At 44.5% G+C, this 19,760-nt stretch overlaps 7 protein-coding genes across 7 annotated transcripts; 3 read left to right on the top strand and 4 right to left on the bottom strand.

The window, feature by feature from the left end:
* Positions 1–6: 6 nt before the first annotated feature.
* Positions 7–2,114, bottom strand: N7537_009768 (fungal specific transcription factor domain-containing protein; the record flags this gene model as incomplete). Its single annotated transcript, XM_056900822.1, has 4 exons — positions 7–1,080; positions 1,150–1,608; positions 1,668–1,799; positions 2,013–2,114. The coding sequence occupies 4 exons, from the start codon at positions 2,112–2,114 to the stop codon at positions 7–9; spliced, it is 1,767 nt and encodes a 588-aa protein (XP_056749490.1).
* An 882-nt stretch (positions 2,115–2,996) lies between these two features.
* N7537_009767 (uncharacterized protein) lies at positions 2,997–4,216 on the bottom strand (the record flags this gene model as incomplete). The annotated part of the gene is made up of 5 exons (XM_056900821.1): positions 2,997–3,665; positions 3,729–3,820; positions 3,872–3,940; positions 4,043–4,064; positions 4,133–4,216. The coding sequence occupies 5 exons, from the start codon at positions 4,214–4,216 to the stop codon at positions 2,997–2,999; spliced, it is 936 nt and encodes a 311-aa protein (XP_056749489.1).
* A 1,848-nt stretch (positions 4,217–6,064) lies between these two features.
* N7537_009766 (uncharacterized protein) lies at positions 6,065–6,326 on the top strand (the record flags this gene model as incomplete). Its single annotated transcript, XM_056900820.1, has 2 exons — positions 6,065–6,100; positions 6,159–6,326. The coding sequence occupies 2 exons, from the start codon at positions 6,065–6,067 to the stop codon at positions 6,324–6,326; spliced, it is 204 nt and encodes a 67-aa protein (XP_056749488.1).
* A 1,348-nt stretch (positions 6,327–7,674) lies between these two features.
* Positions 7,675–8,698, bottom strand: N7537_009765 (uncharacterized protein; the record flags this gene model as incomplete). The annotated part of the gene is made up of 2 exons (XM_056900819.1): positions 7,675–8,417; positions 8,611–8,698. 2 exons carry the CDS (start codon positions 8,696–8,698, stop codon positions 7,675–7,677), a joined length of 831 nt encoding a protein of 276 aa, XP_056749487.1.
* A 1,303-nt stretch (positions 8,699–10,001) lies between these two features.
* Positions 10,002–10,409, top strand: N7537_009764 (uncharacterized protein; the record flags this gene model as incomplete). Its single annotated transcript, XM_056900818.1, has 2 exons — positions 10,002–10,120; positions 10,178–10,409. 2 exons carry the CDS (start codon positions 10,002–10,004, stop codon positions 10,407–10,409), a joined length of 351 nt encoding a protein of 116 aa, XP_056749486.1.
* Positions 10,410–14,625: 4,216 nt separating this feature from the next.
* Positions 14,626–16,040, bottom strand: N7537_009763 (uncharacterized protein; the record flags this gene model as incomplete). Its single annotated transcript, XM_056900817.1, has 2 exons — positions 14,626–14,730; positions 14,784–16,040. 2 exons carry the CDS (start codon positions 16,038–16,040, stop codon positions 14,626–14,628), a joined length of 1,362 nt encoding a protein of 453 aa, XP_056749485.1.
* A 2,022-nt stretch (positions 16,041–18,062) lies between these two features.
* On the top strand, positions 18,063–19,357 carry N7537_009762 (uncharacterized protein; the record flags this gene model as incomplete). Its single annotated transcript, XM_056900816.1, has 6 exons — positions 18,063–18,244; positions 18,301–18,337; positions 18,409–18,436; positions 18,504–18,552; positions 18,611–18,842; positions 18,896–19,357. The coding sequence occupies 6 exons, from the start codon at positions 18,063–18,065 to the stop codon at positions 19,355–19,357; spliced, it is 990 nt and encodes a 329-aa protein (XP_056749484.1).
* Between the last annotated feature and the right edge of the window lie 403 nt (positions 19,358–19,760).

The following is a 19,760-nucleotide window of genomic DNA, read 5'->3' as shown; positions in this document are numbered from 1 at the left end:
TTATACCTACGGGTTCCAATCTGGGAAGCAGATCGAATCTAAATTCCAATCCATATCATCTTCAAACCCAAGAATGCTGCTAGGGATCGCATCTCCCCGAAGATTATCCCCCCGAAGATCATCCCCTCGAGGTCCTATGATCTCGGCAACCGCTAAATTGTTTGGGATGCGCGCGGAAGTAACTGGATTCGAGAAAGAACGTATGTTAAGTGCCTTTTCTCGAAGCTTTCGTAATACGTTCCATTTCGGACCAGGACTCGGCCAGCTGGGATCCTCCACCAAATCGAACGACTTGTCGACCACCTGCCACGCTCGATCGGCACAGTGGACTCTAGGCCGAACACAAAGATGCCACAGTGTATACGTCAAGAGATGATATTGAGTAAACGTCGAGAAGAGCCAATGGAAGTTACTGAGAAGCTCATCTGTTTTTAGTTCGTTGCCAATCTCAATGGTGTCGCAAGCCAGCAAAAGCGTCTGCTCAGTGGCTCGTGATGCTGACTCCTCCGCACTGAGTCCTCGAAGGTATTGCTGGCGAACGAAGACACTGAGCTTTCCCATAAATATCTGGCCCAGCAATAGTGCTGATTTTTGAATGGGAATGTTAGGATCACAATGCTGCAAATAGCGATCTTTTATGCGTGCCGTGGTAGTTCTTAAAAGCTGCTCTAAGCTAGTCATTTTGTCGTCCCCATTGAGCACACCCACGGAAAGTCGAGAAACTTGTTGAAGCGCTTGATTCATCTCGGCAGCGACCAAGAACATGGTCATCTCTGTCCACTGCGGCTTTGAAGACGGGGCCACTTCCATATTGGGGAAAATATCTCGGTCGTCTATGTTGAGGGGAAGCTTCGTATTGGAGAAGCCACCAAACCCACTAGTCGAGAGAGCATGGTCTTCACCAACTCGCACATCGTATCCAATAATCTGATACCACAGCCGGCGACGGATCTCGCATTCCAGTGGGGGGAGATTAAAGCGTTCTCCATCGCGGTGTAGACCCATCCATTGTGCTGTTCGGAGAAGTATGCCGTTCAATGTCCATCCAGATCTACCACAATTGTGATTTCGATAACAAAGCTAATATCGAGTAGTTAGCACTCATACTAAATGAAATCCAAGTGCACTCAAGGGGGAAGCTAGATTTACCAAGTAAATCGATATTGCTTGCAGCGAGACAATGGTGGGGGAATCCAGGAATGCAGCCGAATGTAAGGAGACCTCCAAGCCTCGCTGAAACCTTTTGAGCACCGACTGCCGGTCCTCACCAAAGATCATATGACAGACTCCCTCGCACAGGCTTGTGACTGCTGCAAAGTAAATAGAGAACAGAAGAGCATTGAGGTCTTTTGAAGCAGCTTTCGGGTTATTGATGGCAGCAAAGACAGTAGGTTGCGTTGTCGGGATGTGAAGTACTTTGAGAAGAACGTCCACGTTGTTCAAGAAGACTTGCCAGAGGTGTGTGGCTTGCCCTCGAGATGGGAAGAGAGAAAAGGCATCGGCAGCCAATTGGGGGTTGGAGATGAGGCCATCAAAGCCAATCATTGGGCTCGGCTCACTGTTGCTAGTTCCTGCCGGTGTGCTAATGGCGGATTGAAGCTCGCTCTCCTGTTTGCAGTAATTGTAAGTCCAGGTTTCTGCCGAGGAATATTTTGTGGTCCACTGACCTTCTCCAGGACGCGCGAGAAGAGCAACTCGTTAACATATCGAGTAGAGGTGCCGTCTTTCACCAAAAAGCCTTCCGTCGGCGCAGTATGGTCGCCGGTTGAAACCGATGTATTGACATCTGTACCATGTGGCTGTGACGAGAGAGAGGATGATCTACTAGTTATATTGGGGGAGTCTCTGTGGTTGGTCGCAGTGGTGGCTCGTTCCAGCACCCCCAGGCGGGTTCTGACCCTCCTGGTAGATGAATTTTTTGAGCGACGTTTAGTTCGTGCTGGGCCTGGATATTGGCAAGGGACATTTATTCGAAGACAGGTCGAACAGGGCATGGCCCGGTCACAACGAACCTTGCGCTCATGGCAGCGGAGACATGATCGTTCCACATCATAGCGCCTCGCAACGAGTTGCTGGGGCGATCGGTCGCCAGCTTGCTGTGCTGGACGCTCCATGATCAAACAGATAAGTTGAGGGTTACCCGCTCAGCTGACTGATCGGGGTGTCTTTTGGTAAAGTGTTTCAGTCTCGGGAATTCGATGTGCCCAGCTGTTCAATGACCGGAACTACCGTGCATGTATTGACAATCCACAATCCGGCCCCCAAAGCCAACGAAACACATGATACAAGGCCGATTGAACAAATGTTACAATTCCTTGAGAGGAAAAGAAAGAAGCAATTCTCTGGGTAAAAAGTCCAAGGCAATCTTCGACCCATGTGGCGCTGGCTATATCGTGATGAAGCCGAACGACCGAACGACCGAATAATTGAGCGGGCCATGTATCATGATCTATGACCCAGAAGCCAAAAAGAGGAATCCAATCGAAAAATAAGTACAACAGTCAGCCTCACTCTAGCGCTGGTACAGCATAGTCTAACTCCCCCACCGGGCCTGCATAACTATTGCGTTACCTACTTATGGCTCCTATGTAAAAGTAGGCTTGATCCCACAGTTGAATTTACTACGTGATTTTTCCGTCGGGCCAGGTCCTTTTCTATAAGAACGATAAGGGACAGAGAGTGCAGACTGTAGCTGTTACTTTAGGTATGCTAAGCGGGAATGGCAGTAATAGCCTAAAAAAATGAAACATTTGAAGCTCTTTTTGGGATTGACCATCTTCTTCTGCCTCACCGTTTCACTTCTTTCAATAGAAATTCCGGGGGTTTTTTTTTGGGTTGAAAATCTCGTACTTCTATTCACGCTGTTTTACGTCTATTCTTTTCTGAAACTACCAGAAACGAGTCAAGGTGCTAAAATTCAGACGTAATGATAAATCCATTGATCTGTATGCGTTTATATCTAAATCGAATATCTAATACATATCTTTCAACCCGCTCTACTCCGAGCCCAGCAGATCCGAAAGCTTATCCAAGTATGCATGAGGCCTGACATCGCCAGAAACGAAGTCCTCCTTAGAAGAGACACCAGTCAAAACACCCAGCGTACCACCAAGTTTCCCCTCAAGTCCGAAGCGGATATCCGTATTCGCGCGATCACCAACCATGCAGGCCCGGCTACGATCAAACTTGAATTTGCCCTCGATGGAATCCATCATAGCCTGGCTGGGTTTGCCAAGTGCGATTGGCTCCTTATTCAGCATCATTATCAACGGCGCGCTCATGGAGCCAGCACCAGGGAATAGAGCCCCGGAGCTTGGCAAGGTGGAGTCGATGTTCGTAGCAAGGAAGACTGCTCCGCGTTTGATGTAGTGGTATGCTAACGCCATCTTAAGGTAGTTCATGTGGAAATCGAGACCGACGAGCACGACACCGACTTCGGGGTCTAAAATGGATTCATCGCCAGCTGCAATCTTCTTGTAGTCCTCTGGTGTGACGTCGCGGCGGTATGCGGGGTCTGTGCCGCCAATGAATGGGACGTTCTCTGAGCGGAGCTCTTGCTCGATGCCTGTCTCGCCGATCACGTAGACCTTGCGCTTGTTTTCGGGCAGCTGGAGGATGCGAGAAATGTATATAGAGGAACTGTATGACGAGGAGAAGATCTCTTCCTATTTGGTTGTGAGTCACGCGGTCCTGGATGATCTGACATGGTAATGGTTGGTATCACTGACCACTGTACTGGGGATTCCCAAGCCTTCGAGTTTCTTGCGGTAGTCTGCGCGCGACTTGGTGCTGTTATTCGTCACGAAGACCACTTGCTTTCCTGCGGGGATCATCAACCTCCGCTTGTGCCGACTTGATATTTAATGCGCACCATTGTTTCGGAGAAGCTCCAGTGTCTCCACTGTTCCGGGGAAGAGGTGGTCGCCGGACCATAAAACACCTAAATTATCATTGTCTCAGCGGTTGTTGCGACGCGGCGGGGGTGGCTGCGGGGGACCTCCGCGGAGGGACAGCCAGAATAGACCGAACACAGGGGACAGACCATCACAGTCGAAGAGGAATACCTGTACACAATTCAGTCAGTAAATAGGACCCTTCCGGTACATCAATGCGCTCAAAAACGGGTGCTAACATCAAACTTGGCCAGGAACTCCTGGAGGCCGGCCTTATCGCCGGTCAGGTAGCGGGGCGCGACTTGAGAGGATTCTTGCGCCATGGTACCGGCAGAATCGGAATGCAGAGGTAAAGTACAGTAGGAACGACGAGCACGAAGGCAACGAAGAGAAGAAGTCAGATTTGAAGCAGATCGGAGCAATGCCAGAGTCCGTACTACCCGAAGCGAATCTCCGGTGAATTGCGGGGCTCTTTATCTTCCTTGGCATTCGATCGTCAACTATCTACGTACAACATGCGCGGGCAGTCTAATTGTATTGTAGAGCTATTTCTGCTTGAAACTCGAGTATATTCGGGCAGAACCCAGAGTAGAGCTCAAGAATAACGACCATAAACATAATGATCACCGACCACCTCCGCCCATATCGGTCGGCCAGAACCCCGAAAATGATAGCCCCGAAGTATGAATGTCATAGTTATTATCAGTAGTTAATTATACGGGAATGTCGAGTCCGGTGATCATGCTCAAGAGATGCTTGAATACAGAACGGAATGAGTCGGAGATCTCGGTAATTGTCACTATCTTTCATGAGTCCCTGAACGTATCCATCTCATCCTCCCTCTTTGGCTCAACTGTGCTAGGGTTTATGAGCGTGGACGGATTATTGATATCTACCAGTACGATCTTTTAGAAGGTCAGCGTGTTTTTGTTTAGCCTTAGGTCTAATTGCGTCACAATTAGACACTTTAGATACTGCCTACTTTGGGCAGCGGCCTGGTGACGAAGTCACCTAGCCGACCCAGCTTCAGATGGAATTTGAAGTGGAGGAATGATTTATTTACCATGTCACATTTTTTCCAGCTTCATGTTTTCCTTGTTCTGTTGAAAACCCATATTTTATGCCTAGTCTCTCCCGTCACAGAGGTACTTACCAAGAAGTTCTTCCTTGCCTCATTCTCATACTAATCTTGGAAGCCACTTTAAGGTTATGGGATTATTCAAGCGCACGGGGTTTCAATTCTTAGGCGACAAGCATGACTATCTGCGATACGGTTTAGATTCTATCGCCCGGTATAAACCCACCGAGTTATTTCTTACCGAGCACTCTCTACGTGAACTAACGCAGCGCGATGAAACGTTACAACACAGGGCTATAGCCTTACAAAATGTCGTGGCTATCAAGTCAGATGGGGGCCAGCTTGAAGAAACAAATAAACAGCTCGAAGAGGTTCAAGCGCAATATCCAAAAAAGGAGTACGCTCTTTACCGAGCGGAGTCTATGCTTCCATCGAAATTTAAAGAAGCTTATGACAGCTTAAGGCGTGATTCCAGATGGTTTATGCGCAAAGAAATGGTTCAGGATTGTTCAGATCGAGGTGGATATTGTAACCGGGAATGTGGATGCTGCGAACAGAGGTATCTATCTAAAAGGAAGAAAGGCAGAGGTCATTTCACTACAGAGTGCGGGTGCTGTATTGGCTTTCGAGGCTTCGAGCTCCCAGAGGAAGAGAAAGAGGAGATCAGAAATGATTTAAAAAAGAGGCTTCAAAAGTGGAGTTCGGCCTATGCTGTACATTTGGCAAACTCCTTCTTTCGTCCACTTTCAAATTCAACGTCCAGACGACGGCAAATTGGGTTCCATTGATAAGCAGGCTTCACGGATACCTCCGTGCCTTCTACCCTTCACAATCGACTGCCTATTTTCTTCCTTCGGCAGTCACTGTTTCGTTGGATCCGGGATGTATTATTCTAGTTCACTCTATCTACGCTAATAGCTAGGCCGATGCCTCAGTACTAGATTCTACATATCGGGGCTGATTGCCGACTAATTATTGCGAGACGTATAATGAACTGCCTACGCGCCCACTCCTCGAGGCTTTAATCAATTTATAGACTACCATACGAAGCGTATCGGGTTCATCATTCAGAGTCTTTGGAAACTAAGATTCGATGCGAGGTCCTAAAGCTGGTGTCCGTTTACTTCTAGTAAGTTCCTTATATACAGGCAAAGCCTTACGACAGAACGGAACTAATTACCCTATAGGAAAAGTCCGAATGTCTTATTCTAGAAGCCCCGCTCGTGAAGAAGTACGATATAATTCGGAGGGTCCGTAAGGCCCTGATCGAAATGTCTGTGTCCGGTCGTTTTGCTGCTATACATGCCCAGAACCTTGCATCTGGCCCCCTGAAACCACGCCCAATGGATTTCTAGGTGTATCAGGGCCTTTTATTTGCCTTATACATGCATTCTCGCTCATCGTTAATGATAATTCCGCTCAGTACCGCTGCGGTTTTGGCCTGGTCTTGGGATTGTCGTGGCTTTATACCGAATTTATATGAAATTTATTATGAAACTGAACGAGTCGTTCCAGATACCCCGTATTTGGTTTGGCTAACTAAAGTTTTGAAGACCAGGTTATCCCCTTTGCTGTCTTTCTGTATGCATCTTTGCCTTGTACAGCTAAATATAATATCATGCCAGATAAGTGAAAGTCATTTAACCGCAAGCCGTAAGAAGATACCTATGAAAGTTACAATTAGTACAAGGCATCCTTTCTACATTAAGCCGGTGATGGTAGCTAGTCCTTTATATATATATTATAGTAGGAAAGGAGCCTATATATATTTTACCGGTACTATCTAAGTAATCCTTAGATATATGATATATAGTAAAACTATATTATAACTTACTATTATCTGCTATATATAGTGAAGTTATATCATAATATTATGAGATATTATATTATCTTATAATTGCCTCCTAACTAGCTATATAAGGAATCGAAATTCCTTACTTAGCTAGTATGTTATGATAATATAAGTATAATAATAATCAACTTGACTTCTACTTATTATATTATTTCCTATTCTAGCTAAGTATAACCCTTTATATCTTATATAATATAATTATATCTTTAATGGCATTTTCACACCAATCCTATTCTTCTCTCTCCGCTTCACTAGTTTTGAGGAAATCGAATCCCTGGAGTCCGCCGACCCCCCAATCGTTCCAAGTCTTCGCTATGTGAAAAGCTTGAAAGTAATCACGGGAGCCTGGTATCCTGAGTCCCATCCGCCGGAGGAGGACGCGGCGCTCTACGGAAGGTTCATCCGGAACCTGATATCCTGCGTGCGGGCAATGCCGAATCTCGTGTCGTTTACGTATGACCATATTTCTTGCTTTGTATCTGCAGAACTACTGCTATGCGCATCCGTACACCAACGTTCCAGATGAGACAGAGTATTCGGCGTACCTAGTCTCGCTGATAACTAACGCCTCGTATTCGAACATCTAGAGTATGTTGTATGTCCCTTTAATTAATTCGTCTATAAGACCTATGCGAAGGTATGAATGACAACCAATATGTTGAGCAGTTAAGCTCTGGCCTGCAATTGATGAAGTTCAGTACATTACTTGATGTGGCTATCTTCAACGACTATAGATTGACCGGATTTGTGAACTGAGCAACGCTCTCATTCTTCGTGCAGTTAGTAAACTCAACCCAAGTCACCTAGTACAGAGCAATGTCCAAACTTCGTCAAGCCGTCTATTTACATCTTCAAGGACCCATGTACAGCCCAATATATCCTCCCATTTTCCCACAACCGTCGAGGCGCTCGTAGTTATTACCAAATCCACTAGCCTCGACAATGGTACGCCAGTAAAGGACGGCTTTCTTTCCTCCATTTGCCATCATTCTCTCAGCAAATCCATAGAAGTCGCTGTTACCAGCTTCTGCATGCTCATCCCATGCAGATGCAATGGCTGCAGAAGCGCCCGAGTATTCAACTTTGCTGACGGCAATACCAGTGCGAGAGAAGACAACTTTGACACCGGCGCCATCATGTCTTTTGGCGACAGTCGATGTCGCATTGTCATTCTTGAGCAGTGGGGCGTGAGTATGGGAGGTTCCATCAGCGAAGTGATGGAACTCGTAATCACGAGACCTCGTGCCGTTCTTGCTTCTCATATTCTTCATGAGATGACGAGATACCAATGCCGGAGTATCATCCCGCGCCTGGTGTCCACTTATTGAAATAGGGATACTCTCGATAGAGTCAAAGGTCCAGCCGTGTTGTCTAACGGCATTCACGGTGCTCGTGAGCATATCGTCTCGGGGCAATGATCGCTTAACGTCCGCCGAGCCCGGTGCACCTGCCGGGTTTGTATCGAGGGATGGAGTACCATCGGGGAGATTTGCGACTCCTCCACTGACAATGGTCGTAAGGACGAAAATCAAGTCGAATGTGTCTTTCACAGATAGATTTGACAGTCTGGCTGGCCGCAGTAACAGACACGCCCCTAATACCAAAAAGGGCAAGTCAGCATCGTATAGACAAAATAGGAAGCCATGAATAGTGTGCAGGTAGGACTTACGCTGCTAGTAATCTTTTACCAGACCAGATTGATCTAGCAATGTTCTGACATGTGCCTGCCCTTTTTTCGAGTTCCGCTTGAACAATTCCGGAGGGAAAAGGGCTTTGATCAAACGCACGTGGCTCTTCGGTGGTGTATTTTGTAGGAGCAGCGAAAGCCACATTGCCAAGGAATGGCACGGAGAGAAGGAATTGAGATAGCTTCATGCTGAAGGTTGACAGACAAAGCAGGCCAAGCTAAGAAAACCAACGAGACTTGGGAGAATGAACAGGAATGGATTGAGCTTAAGCAAGCATACTTATACCTAAAGAATCACTACAAGACCCATATTTCACTCAGAATAGCAAGCAAACCATAGGGTAGAAGCCAATTTGCACGAGGCATTTTCTGTACGTTGATATTGCCAAGGCCCCGACCCTTAGAAGAGCTGCGAAGATACTAAAGTACTCCGCAGTCGCATCGAGACGTTCCATGGAGTGCAAGATGGGAAGCAATTGCGGGTATCTGTCTTAGATGTAGCATTTCAGACGTATGATTCTTGGCCCACTACGAATATAAAAACTCTTCAGCCATACATATACACATGGGCACCCCAGATATCATGCCCTATAACAATGGGACCACCTCGGGCCAAAAAGTAAGACCATTGACCCTCTAAGGAGACCTTTACCTTTGGCCCCAATGGAGACAAAGCTTTGCTCCAGCCATACAAAGTTCAAGGACATGGTTCATATGTCTCAAGTATCTTAAACTAGAAAACTACACGGGAAGCTTGGGAGATCAACGGGCTCCTCACAAGTGGATACATGTAGATCTACCGTATCCAATTCTTAGACTTGGAGTCTGGTCTGGGATTCAGCGAGCCTGCCCTATTCTGTTCAACAACATACTAACATAAAGATCTCAGAGTGGAAAGAGGCTGGACTTGTACCGTCTTTCAGCTGGCTCTATCTTGCAATTCGTGATGGGATGAGTATTTTCAATGTGTGAAGGGCATCGGAAATCATTTATGTATTTATTATTTCATTTGGCGAGTCTTTGATCCACTATACAAACACATCTGTGGATAAGCTTGAAGGGTGGGTACGTAGAACCAATTGAAACCCCTTACTTCAGGTTCCAGTTCGGGGATACTCGAGAAAAGTTCCGGGATATCATTACCCATCACCTGGTTATATTCTTTATTGGGGCTCTTCAATAGAAATTTAGGGATTCTAGTTTTTATTTACTCTGGAACGTTCGAATGGTTATGTAGGGCCCGAGACCAGTATGCACAATTCCACTACGGAGTACTCCGTACCCCCGAGGGACACAATTTCAGGTTGCTACGAGTACAAAGACGCAAACTGGACTTCGTCTAGCATGCTCCACTTAAGGTGGGTCCAGGGAAGGCTGTTTCTTCTCTTTTCTGTTTCTTTTCCTTTGATTTCTCAATGGCGCCTTAAATAAGCGTTGACCACGCAGGTAACTTGACTTCATTTTCACTCCACTTCTGTGCATAACCTCATTATGGGCGAAATCTCTGTCCCCCCTTCCGCATCTGATGCAATGGACAACCGCCCTGTCCCCCCTCTTGGTCTCCCCGAGCTCATGTTACAAAAGATGGGGTACTATCAGCATCTGGTCTAGTACGTCTCTATCTCTAGTAATAAACACTTTTGCGATTCTAATCCTGTTATTAATAGCGTCACAATTGGTCTTCTCGCATCTCCCCTCGTGGTGTTGTACCCTATCTGCCGTCAATACTGTGATGCAGATTCATGTCGCTATTATCGTTCCATCACTTTTTATATTCTCGTATTTTTCTTCTTGTTTATTATTTGGCGGGCGATGAATCGGAAGGAGAAGGAGGACTCCGACGCGATGTCTATGATAGGGACACGGCACAAACGAGAGGAGCGAGCAGAGAAAGTTTAGGCTGCTCGCTTGCCTCCGAGCTCAGGCCTGATATAATTCTCAATAACAACTATAGGACTACGGAACTATTATTGTCGGATGACAGAGAACTGGTGTACGAACAATGTATGGTATAGATGACCAATTTTAACAACTCTAACTAACTAAAAATGACAAAACCCGCTATTTCAACAATCTGTGCGGACCATGATAACTAACTGTAATATGCACTTTTGTATGGTATGCCTGGTACCCAATGTCATATGATGTTTCCGGTATATTACCTAGTTTCTACTATATATTCGGACTTAGTAGTATTCGACACACCCTCTAGTTGTTAAAGCCTATATTTTCTAGCTTTAAGAGCTATCAATTCCTTCAATTTCGAGCCTTCCAATAGCTTCAATTTCATCAATTCCAAGCCTTCTAATAGCCTCAATTTCTTTATTGCTATAGTTTCTTTAAACAGCCTCTGTTTCTGGGATCAGATAACTAATCTCTCTTATCCTAATCAGCTCTCTAAAGATATACTACTTCTACTTTAGAAGCGCTTTCGTAAGGCTATCTACTAGTATAGCCGTAGTTAGAACCTAGTCAATATTAACTCGACCCTCGCTAACCTCCTATCTTATCTAGTAACTATTAATATTAATATACCGGAGCTTCATATATATCGCCGCCCCTTCCTTCGTTAATAAATCGACGGTTTACTAGTTATTATATATAATAGATAATAGGTAGTTAGGTTAGAAGCCTAATATAGAGAGGACTCGACGCTATTACTATATAGTTTTGCCTACCTCGGCTAGAGCTAGTAGCTCTACCTCTATAGTCGACGTAACGTATTTCACCACCGAGTGGCCCACCCCAAAACACCATAGTAAATGCGATATTTTACAACCTCATATAACAACAACCACGTTATTATTTGATTATATTATCACTCGATAGCTATTGATAAGGATTTCAAACACCATATATTAATTTCAAGAGAATCGAACGACTATATTATCACGGTATCAAAAATTACGTTACTGAAAGCTAGAATCAAATATAGCGTAAACATAAAGTCATAAATATTTTCTAAACTCCCTAGAGAAGCTAGATATCACCTACAAAGGTATTTAGCTATAAGGAAAGCTCTATATAGACTATCGTTGTTGAGATATCAAGTTGTAATTTATCGCATTTACTATGGTGTTTTGGGGTGGGCCACTCGGTAGTGAAATACGTTAACGTATTCGGTAAGCGAGCTACGTATGCAACCGAGCTGCGCACCCCACCCAAAACGCGTCTAGGAATTAGATCTTAGTTAGTTCATCCACTCACTATGCCACCAATTCGTACTTAATCTTCTTAAAATTTAATAGAGAGAGAGGGTAGGATCTTATTAGCTCTCTAGGCTATTAAGAAGTAAGAAATTAACGCTATTCGCGAAGTAGCGCGCCGTTTTAACGTACCTAAATCAACCCTTCGGACTCGCCTTCGTAGAGTTTAATTCCGCGCGAATTCTCGCGCTAATTACTCTAAATTAACTATAATTAAAGAGGAATCTCTTAAAAAATAGATTCTATCTATAGATTCTTATAGATTAGCCCCCCGGCACTTTACTATATAAGAAATAGCGGATCTTCTTCTTTAAAATCGTAGAACTACCCTAGTTCTTTTAGTCGGCGAAAAATAGGTATATAACTTTATTAAATAGTATCCTCTCCTCTCCTCCCGATTCCTAAACGATATAATTATAAGTATACGAAATATAAAGACCCTAAAATCATTAGAGAGTAGTTTAATCTAGTTTAAAAGACAATCTTTTAATATAGAATCGACCCCGACGATATCTATAACTTTAATAAGACCGGTTTTATAATAGGATTAACTATAACTATAAAGGTTATTATAAGGAGTAAATACTATAGTTAGCGTTTATTTTTATAACCTAGAAATCGAGAGTAGGTGTTACGCACTAGCTAACTGGTCACAGTTAGGTTAGATGGGTTCAGGGTATACTTGCCTTAATACTCCTCGAATGGTCCAACGTCAATGATCGGGTCGCAACTGAGCTATTGCCGCGCAGGGCCTTACTATAGCCTAAGTCCTTTTAAGCGATTAAGGAACTAATACTAGATAGAGCGCCGAGTAGATCTATACCGGGGTATTAGTCTACTTATAAGTATTATTAAGTTATAATTAAGTAAAGAGTTATAATAATCTAAAAGGTAAATATAAGTAATAATATATAATTAAAGACGAAGAACTAAACTAGATATATAAATAAGTATCCTTATATATCCCTAAGTTCTTCCTATATAGAATAGTAGATAGTAGAATAGTAGAATCGCCTTAGCGGATTCTACTAATCTACTTACTACCCTTCTACTACCTATATAATCACGTGATACTAAGTAGTGGTTGTCTAGTACGTAGAGCAACCTATATAACGGAAATCCTCTACGGGATAGATCCGCTTAGGGCGGATCATACTCTTGCTTAGTGAGCTTGCACGTGATCTGCTGATAGGTATCCTGGTTGGCTCTCGATGGCCTATTGGTGTGCCTGGTGGGTCACCACTGATTGGTGACAGATAGGTCCGTAACACACGTACGCGGGCCTCGCTAAAGTGTAGTGGTTGTGGAGGGATAGGACATAAGATTAATAGATGCCTAGCTAGATAGATGATTTTACTATATTTAATTTAATGGAGTTTTGGTTAACATATTTATATTTGAAATTAATATATTAGTTGGGGTGCGCCACTCGCTTGCGTGCGCCGCTCGCTTACCGAATACGTTAAGCTATAAAGATTACCTAATACCACTTCCCTACTAAAATATTATAACCTACTTGTTAGCACTTTAGCAGATATAATATTATAGCCTATAAGTAGGTTATAATATTTTAGTAGGGAAGTAGTATTAGGTAATCTTTATAGCTTGACTAGTTATATAATTATATTATATAAGATATAAAGGGTTATACTTAGCTAGAATAGGAAATAATATAAGAGGCAGAAGTCAAGTTGATTGTTGTTATGCTTATATTATCATAACATACCAGCTAAGCAAGGAATTTCGATTCCTTATATAGCTAGTTAGGAGGCAATTATAAGATAATGTAATATCTCATAATGTTATAATATGACTTCACTATATATGGCAAATATCATAATATGATCTCACTATATATGGCAGATGATAGTGAGTCATAATATAGTTTTACCATATATCATATATCTAAGGATCACTTAGATAGTACCGGTAAAATATATATAGGCTCCTTTCCCACCATAATAATATATATATACCATAATATATATCCTATATATATCCTATATAATACTATGATGCTAACACCCCTTATACGAATTAAAGCCTTTAAATCGGAGACAATTAAAAATAGCTTCGTAGTAGCCGGTTTAGTACTATTTAGACCCGACCGAGTGATCTTAAAGCTCGATATCTAGCTCCGAATACCTACCCCCTCCGAGTAGGGGGAGTAAATTAAGCCGGAATTTTACCCTAAAAACCCCCTTTATAAAGAAAGAACTACGTCGATAGGCTTTATTAATTAAAGCTCTACTTCGTATAAGATCTCGGAGCCCGCCTAGCCCGTTAGATCGTATATTAAACTAGCTTATAAAGGGCTTCTATAATTCATTCGCGGAAAAGGTATCCGGAAGGCCCGAGCTTTAGTTGGTTATTATATAAGGAGACCCGCCTTCTAGGCCGCTTTCTATAAAAGTATGTGACATTTACAATACAAACCTAAGACCTTAACTAAGTAATGTATTTTACATGAAACTACTATATACATGTGACCCCCCTCTTCCACTTCAGCAGCAGTCAGCCTTCCACCACTCTTGTTTACCTTCTGGGCTTTACCAATGCGTCCTTTGATGTGGCATTTAATTTTCATCGAATAACCTCTTGAATCTTCATCGCCCATGTTCCTGGCCAGGGACGCGGCAGCTGCCACCTGAACACATCCATGGCGTCTCCATCGTCTCTACGTCGCTCGAATTGGTGTTATAGGAGCAAGGAGCAGCTCGAGGAGTTTATCATTTCGTTTACTATGGGAGTAGACATTTCTCGGGGGTCAAGTAGGTCGGCCGTTGCTCTTTTACCTAACTGATTCCACGGAATGTAGCGATTCCACGGAATGTAGCTTGCCGTGCTGCGAGTTCCACTTGGTGCAAGCATTATAATTAAATATTAATGCAAAACCTGACCTGGATTCCTTAATCTTTGGACAGTTTAAACAATTGTTTTAACTTCTTCCGTTTTGAATTGTTTTTTTCTTTTTTGCTGCTGTTTTGGTCCAACAGCATAAGATCTCGATATGTCTAGAAAGATAAATTAGCAAGGAGTGTATCATAGAGAATAGACTTGGCCTTACGTCGGATGCAATCAAGAAAGATGGCTGACCCATCCCTGCCTGCCATTCAACTACCGTCGTGCTTTCAGTCCCCGGCATTCCTTCCTGCCACCTGACCGTCGGATCCTGCTGCCAGCACGAATGCCACATTTCGCCCTGCTTGGCCAACACGGCGAAGACCCCTAGGTGATCCCTGACGAAGCGCAGACCCGCGAAAGAAGGAACCTCCACGACCACGTCGCCAGGCTCTGCTGCGATATCTGCATCTGGTGGGCCGAACCAGATGTCATGCAGATATTTCATACCTACACGTAAGTTACTCCGATTGGGGCTTCCCTCCGCATAATTCTGTCGACGGAGGGTCGATAACTGCAATTTCAGCTTTGCAGGCGTGTCTAGGGCGGGTGGCAACTGTATACTTCTTGACAACTGCAGCCTCGCTCTCTTCCCTTTCAGATCGGGCGCCCCCTGGATATCTTCAAGTGGGAGCTTTAGTAGCGTTAGAAGGATCGTCATCGCGTTGGCATGCACCGCATCGTAGTTGGCCAGATGAGGAAAACAACCGAGCCCTCTGTCATAGAGATGTTTCAGAGTTTGGGTAATATCCTCTGCGACCTCTGCAGGAGGTACGTTCGAGAATTGAGGATGGTTCTCTAACATCCTTGCGACCGATGACCAATAACCCAAAGTGGGATTCCGCAGGGATTCAACGTCCTCGGCTTCAGAGTCCGAGAGCCATCGGCGAACATGGCGGTCCAAGTCCGGCGGGAGAGCATGATACCTCATATCGGGGAGCAAAGGCTTTTCTAATCCCTCAGTTTCCAAGGTGGTTAAAAACCCCTCAGAAGCGGAAATCGTGATGCCATTTCGATGAGATGTTTGTCCTGATCCTTCCCATGTAAGGCCCGCGTCGATCTCGATCGGGGACACTTTGTAGGGCATTTCAGGCAGGAAAGGTGCGAGATCCGATGAAACATCGAGAAAACCGTCCAATTCAGCCATTGTGAACTCGGATTTCCAGATGCCCTCGATTATCTTCCAACACGCTGCGTGCATGGTTCGAGTTTCGCTATGGAAGGTCGAGGAGCATAGCTCAGCAGGTACAAGGGCCTGCGGTACGGGCTGTTGAGATGCTAACTGTAAATCTTGGGAGTATCCTCGCCATGCTCCTGGTCCTTTGGGGTCTTCTGCGGCATACTGGAGCTTTATCGAATGTCCGCAGATGCGGCATTCGACTCCATCGAGGGCGAGGATCCAAGGAGCATCTTCGGTTGACATTGCCGGATTCTGTTTGAATTTCTTGTTTGTGATGGATGTGATCGCGTCTGGCGCACCGTGATTGTCTTTGATATTTATTGCTCTCGCCTAAGAAAACCTTGGTCCTCGGTAGTTTTTAAGTGCAGATCCCTCGTATTTCAGCCGACATTGTCATCAAGAGCATTTATGATAGGCCGAAAACTTGAAGGATCCTCGGATGTTTTGATTCAGGCACTCCATTTTCAACAAGCGCGGCACCGATCGCATTCGCTCAACTCTTTCGGAAACTTTCCATATCAATTCAGGTGTGCATTCGCCAAATGCTTTTGTCGAACGCAAAATTACTAGCTCACAGCGGTTTATTCAAAAACTGCAGGTTACTTTCTATTTCTGTTAACAACTGATTCAGAACACAAATCCTGTCAAATAAACCACCTTTCCTTAGAATCCAATATACCTCTCATTATCTGGTCAATAGAACTTTATTGTCGACCGCGGTAATTAGCGTACTGTATCCTCCGGAATCGAAACTTTCTCCCGTTCGGTTACAGTAATCCTGAGATTCTGTATCATGTGATTCTCACTTACGACACCGAACGATATTTTGAAAACACGCTAATTTAGTTTCGATCAAAGTGAAATTGGAAATTATTTGAGGACGACCCTAGTCAAGGCTTCTATGGGTTCTTAGAATGGTATATTAACACCGTGGGTGCGCGAGAGAAAGCGCCAAAGGCCATTTCCGACATACAGGCCTGATGATCGAGGAGCTAGGACTTTGAGAAGGACGAAATAATACACGATATCGAACGAGCTCTATATTATAGTATTTATAGAGATAATCATATCTTATATTTCGAAGGCTAAGTAAACATCCTATCGAGATCTACTATGCATTTAGAAACCAAGTCGCATCTTCCGCTGCAAGCATTCGAGGTACCATAAAGCTAGGAGTACCGATAATTCTCCTATACCTCTACCTCTCTAGGGCACAGCCGTGGAGACCGCCATACGACCACTTCCCTCTAAACGCTTGATAGCAACAAGCTCCGTATTCGTTAGAATATAGCCGTACCGGGTATTACACTAGCGTATATAGAAATTAACCTAAGCCAAGACTTGCTTATATTCACGCTATTCTGTAAGTATTACTATAATTAACTGTAGAAAGTGGTATTTATCCTCTATAAATAATATATATCTCTTTATACAAATACTTAGTAATTCCTTCTAGGTACGAATTTATGGTCAAATTGGATCTTTTTGGGGTTATTTTGTATGAAATTTTATATGAAATCTAGTATTATGATACTAAAATCAGTATAAAATCCACTTAATTCCTACTTCTTACTATAATAATATAATAATACTGAAGATATAGGTTAGTACCTGCGTAAAATACAGCCATTAATCATCTACTTTATGTATGCTAAGACTGTATTTGTGCACAGAAATGGGCTTTTGATGGGCTTTAATGGGCCCCCATTAATGGGCTGTGCAGAGGTCTACTCCAGATGACCCTTTCAGCTAACATTGTTGATCATGACCTCCAACCAATCCTTTTTCTTCTAATCATGGCCTAGAGGGGCGCTATTTCTGTTCTTTTTCTTCCTTGAAATGTTTCTCTGAGGGTCTCTAGGGTCGAGACGTATTCAAATATCCTGCTGATCAGTTCTTCGGGCAGAGCATCCAGGGGGGCCATAGCGACGTTTCCCAGCTAAAGCAAGTTTTTGGTTGTACAGCGGAGAAGAGTAAGAACAGACAGTCCGTCCCCTCTGTTATTGTTTGGGAAAGTAGCGTATCTGTAAACCCGTAAAAGTCAATTTTCCTGCCCGGGGGGATGAGCACAGTTGGACTGCCCGTTTCGCGCGATATTGGCATGATTTGTAAGCTAGTCCCGCATAGGCATGGTGGTAACTCCCATCCGGGACAGGCACCAGGCACCAGGCACCAGGCACCAATCTCCCACTGGCTACGATTATAAAGACGCGCTATCCTTTCTTCTGCCTCACAACGATATATCATTCGTGCACAGTGATCAAGATGGGTGGCTGGGCGATTTTTTGCGCTATCTGCGGAGGTCCATTCTCCAGCCAGGTCGACATGGACTGCGAAGGGACCGACGAAAGGGCCTATCGTTTCGACATCCTCGAGGATTGCAACCTGGAGTGGCTCGACGAACTACGTGCCCTAGGAATGAATCCCGACGCTACCGGAAGTGACAAGTTCGTAGTGACTCGCTATGGCCGTCTTGATAAAACTAAGTGCCCACGTTTTCTAGGTCGTTTCTGACGGGATCTGGTCGCTACTTTGACTATGTAAGCTGATCGAACCCGTTGACAGTGTTCTCGCTGGCACTATGATTTACTGAAGCTGGAGGTCATGCTAGGGTGGAATTGAAGTTGTTGCTGGGAATAGTACGTTGCTCTGATTGCATAGCCCTCCGGGGCACTAGAACTAGCCGTCAATGATGAAATCGCTTAGTAGATATGAACATCCCATACCCGAAGAATGAGATTGTTCCCATGGTCGCGTATGTTTTGCGTCACCCCTTGTCTCCTGTTCCAGTTTACCCGCTAACCCTCTCACAGATATCACGACTTTGCGGAAATCGACACACCACATGTGTTTCCCTTTCACTCCGTTTGCTACGAGGTTCTGAGGAGATGCATCTCCCTGAGGAAGTCAGGTGGAATTCGGGGACATACGCTGTACCAGGTTTTCGAACAGGCCAACGGTGGCCGGTACGTCCGGCTGCAACTTGACTATGGCGACCCAGACCCCCCCGCAGAGCAGGTGTGGGAGAATCTCCGAGGACAGGAGGTAAGTAAGAAGCTGAGAGCAAATAATGCGGGTTAAAAATTTAACATGCCCAGATTCTAGTAGTAAATCCAGTCGACATACCGGAGCTCGAATCGGAGATCAGCGACATCAAGTGCTTGTTAGACACGAAAACCTACCTGGGTAATGAGACGAAGCTCCATGTAGAGGATATTTTCAGTCATCTTCCGATCGAACTGCGACACGAAATCTTCAAGCACCTTCGCCCAGAATCAATTTTGGCTCTCAAGGCGGCCTCGCGGGTCATGCACGCTACCTTGATTCCGCGTTCCATGTGGGAGGCCAAGTTAGTCGATACATATCCATGGCTGTGGGAGGTGCTCGAACTCTCTGTTTTCCAATCACAGGAGATCGAGGAGAAGGCTTCTAGGCTGCTTCTTGCTTGTAGTGAGCACGGCGGATCCACAGGAAAAAGCTATGGCTATACCCTGGGACTTGCCAACAGGAGAAGGATTTGGGGAGTATGCGAACAGATTCGGAGTCGATATTTGGAATAGCGGGCCGCTGTTACTAGGCAGGTACTGTGCTGACTGTTATTGTATCCATGTTGGGAGACATTGAAGTAAATTTTCAAACTCTGATCACATGATGCTGGTCTTGATATAACTGATTCCGTATTCAGAGACTGATTCCAGTTTTGAATAGTAAAGATGAAGCCCATATGAAACGTAGGCTATATGGTCCTGTACTTCTCTCGACAAATAATCTAACGGTCAAGGTAAGTCTAAATAACCAACGTGGGGATAACAATAGCTAATCGAAAAATTGCCGCTCGAAATTCCTTCGGAGTTTGAGGATATTCAGATTCAACCTGAGGCAGTTCTTTTTTTTCATCGGAGTGCGCCGAGCCCGACATTGTAGTATGGAGGTCTTGGGTGCCTTGGCATTTTCTGCCCGGGG

Source organism: Penicillium hordei (assembly GCF_028827395.1).
Source record: "Penicillium hordei strain IBT 12815 chromosome Unknown utg000005l_segment0_segment0, whole genome shotgun sequence".
NCBI classification, from domain to species: domain Eukaryota; kingdom Fungi; phylum Ascomycota; class Eurotiomycetes; order Eurotiales; family Aspergillaceae; genus Penicillium; species Penicillium hordei.
Note: the sequence above shows the minus strand (reverse complement) of the source record. Positions and strands in the feature narration are given on the sequence as shown.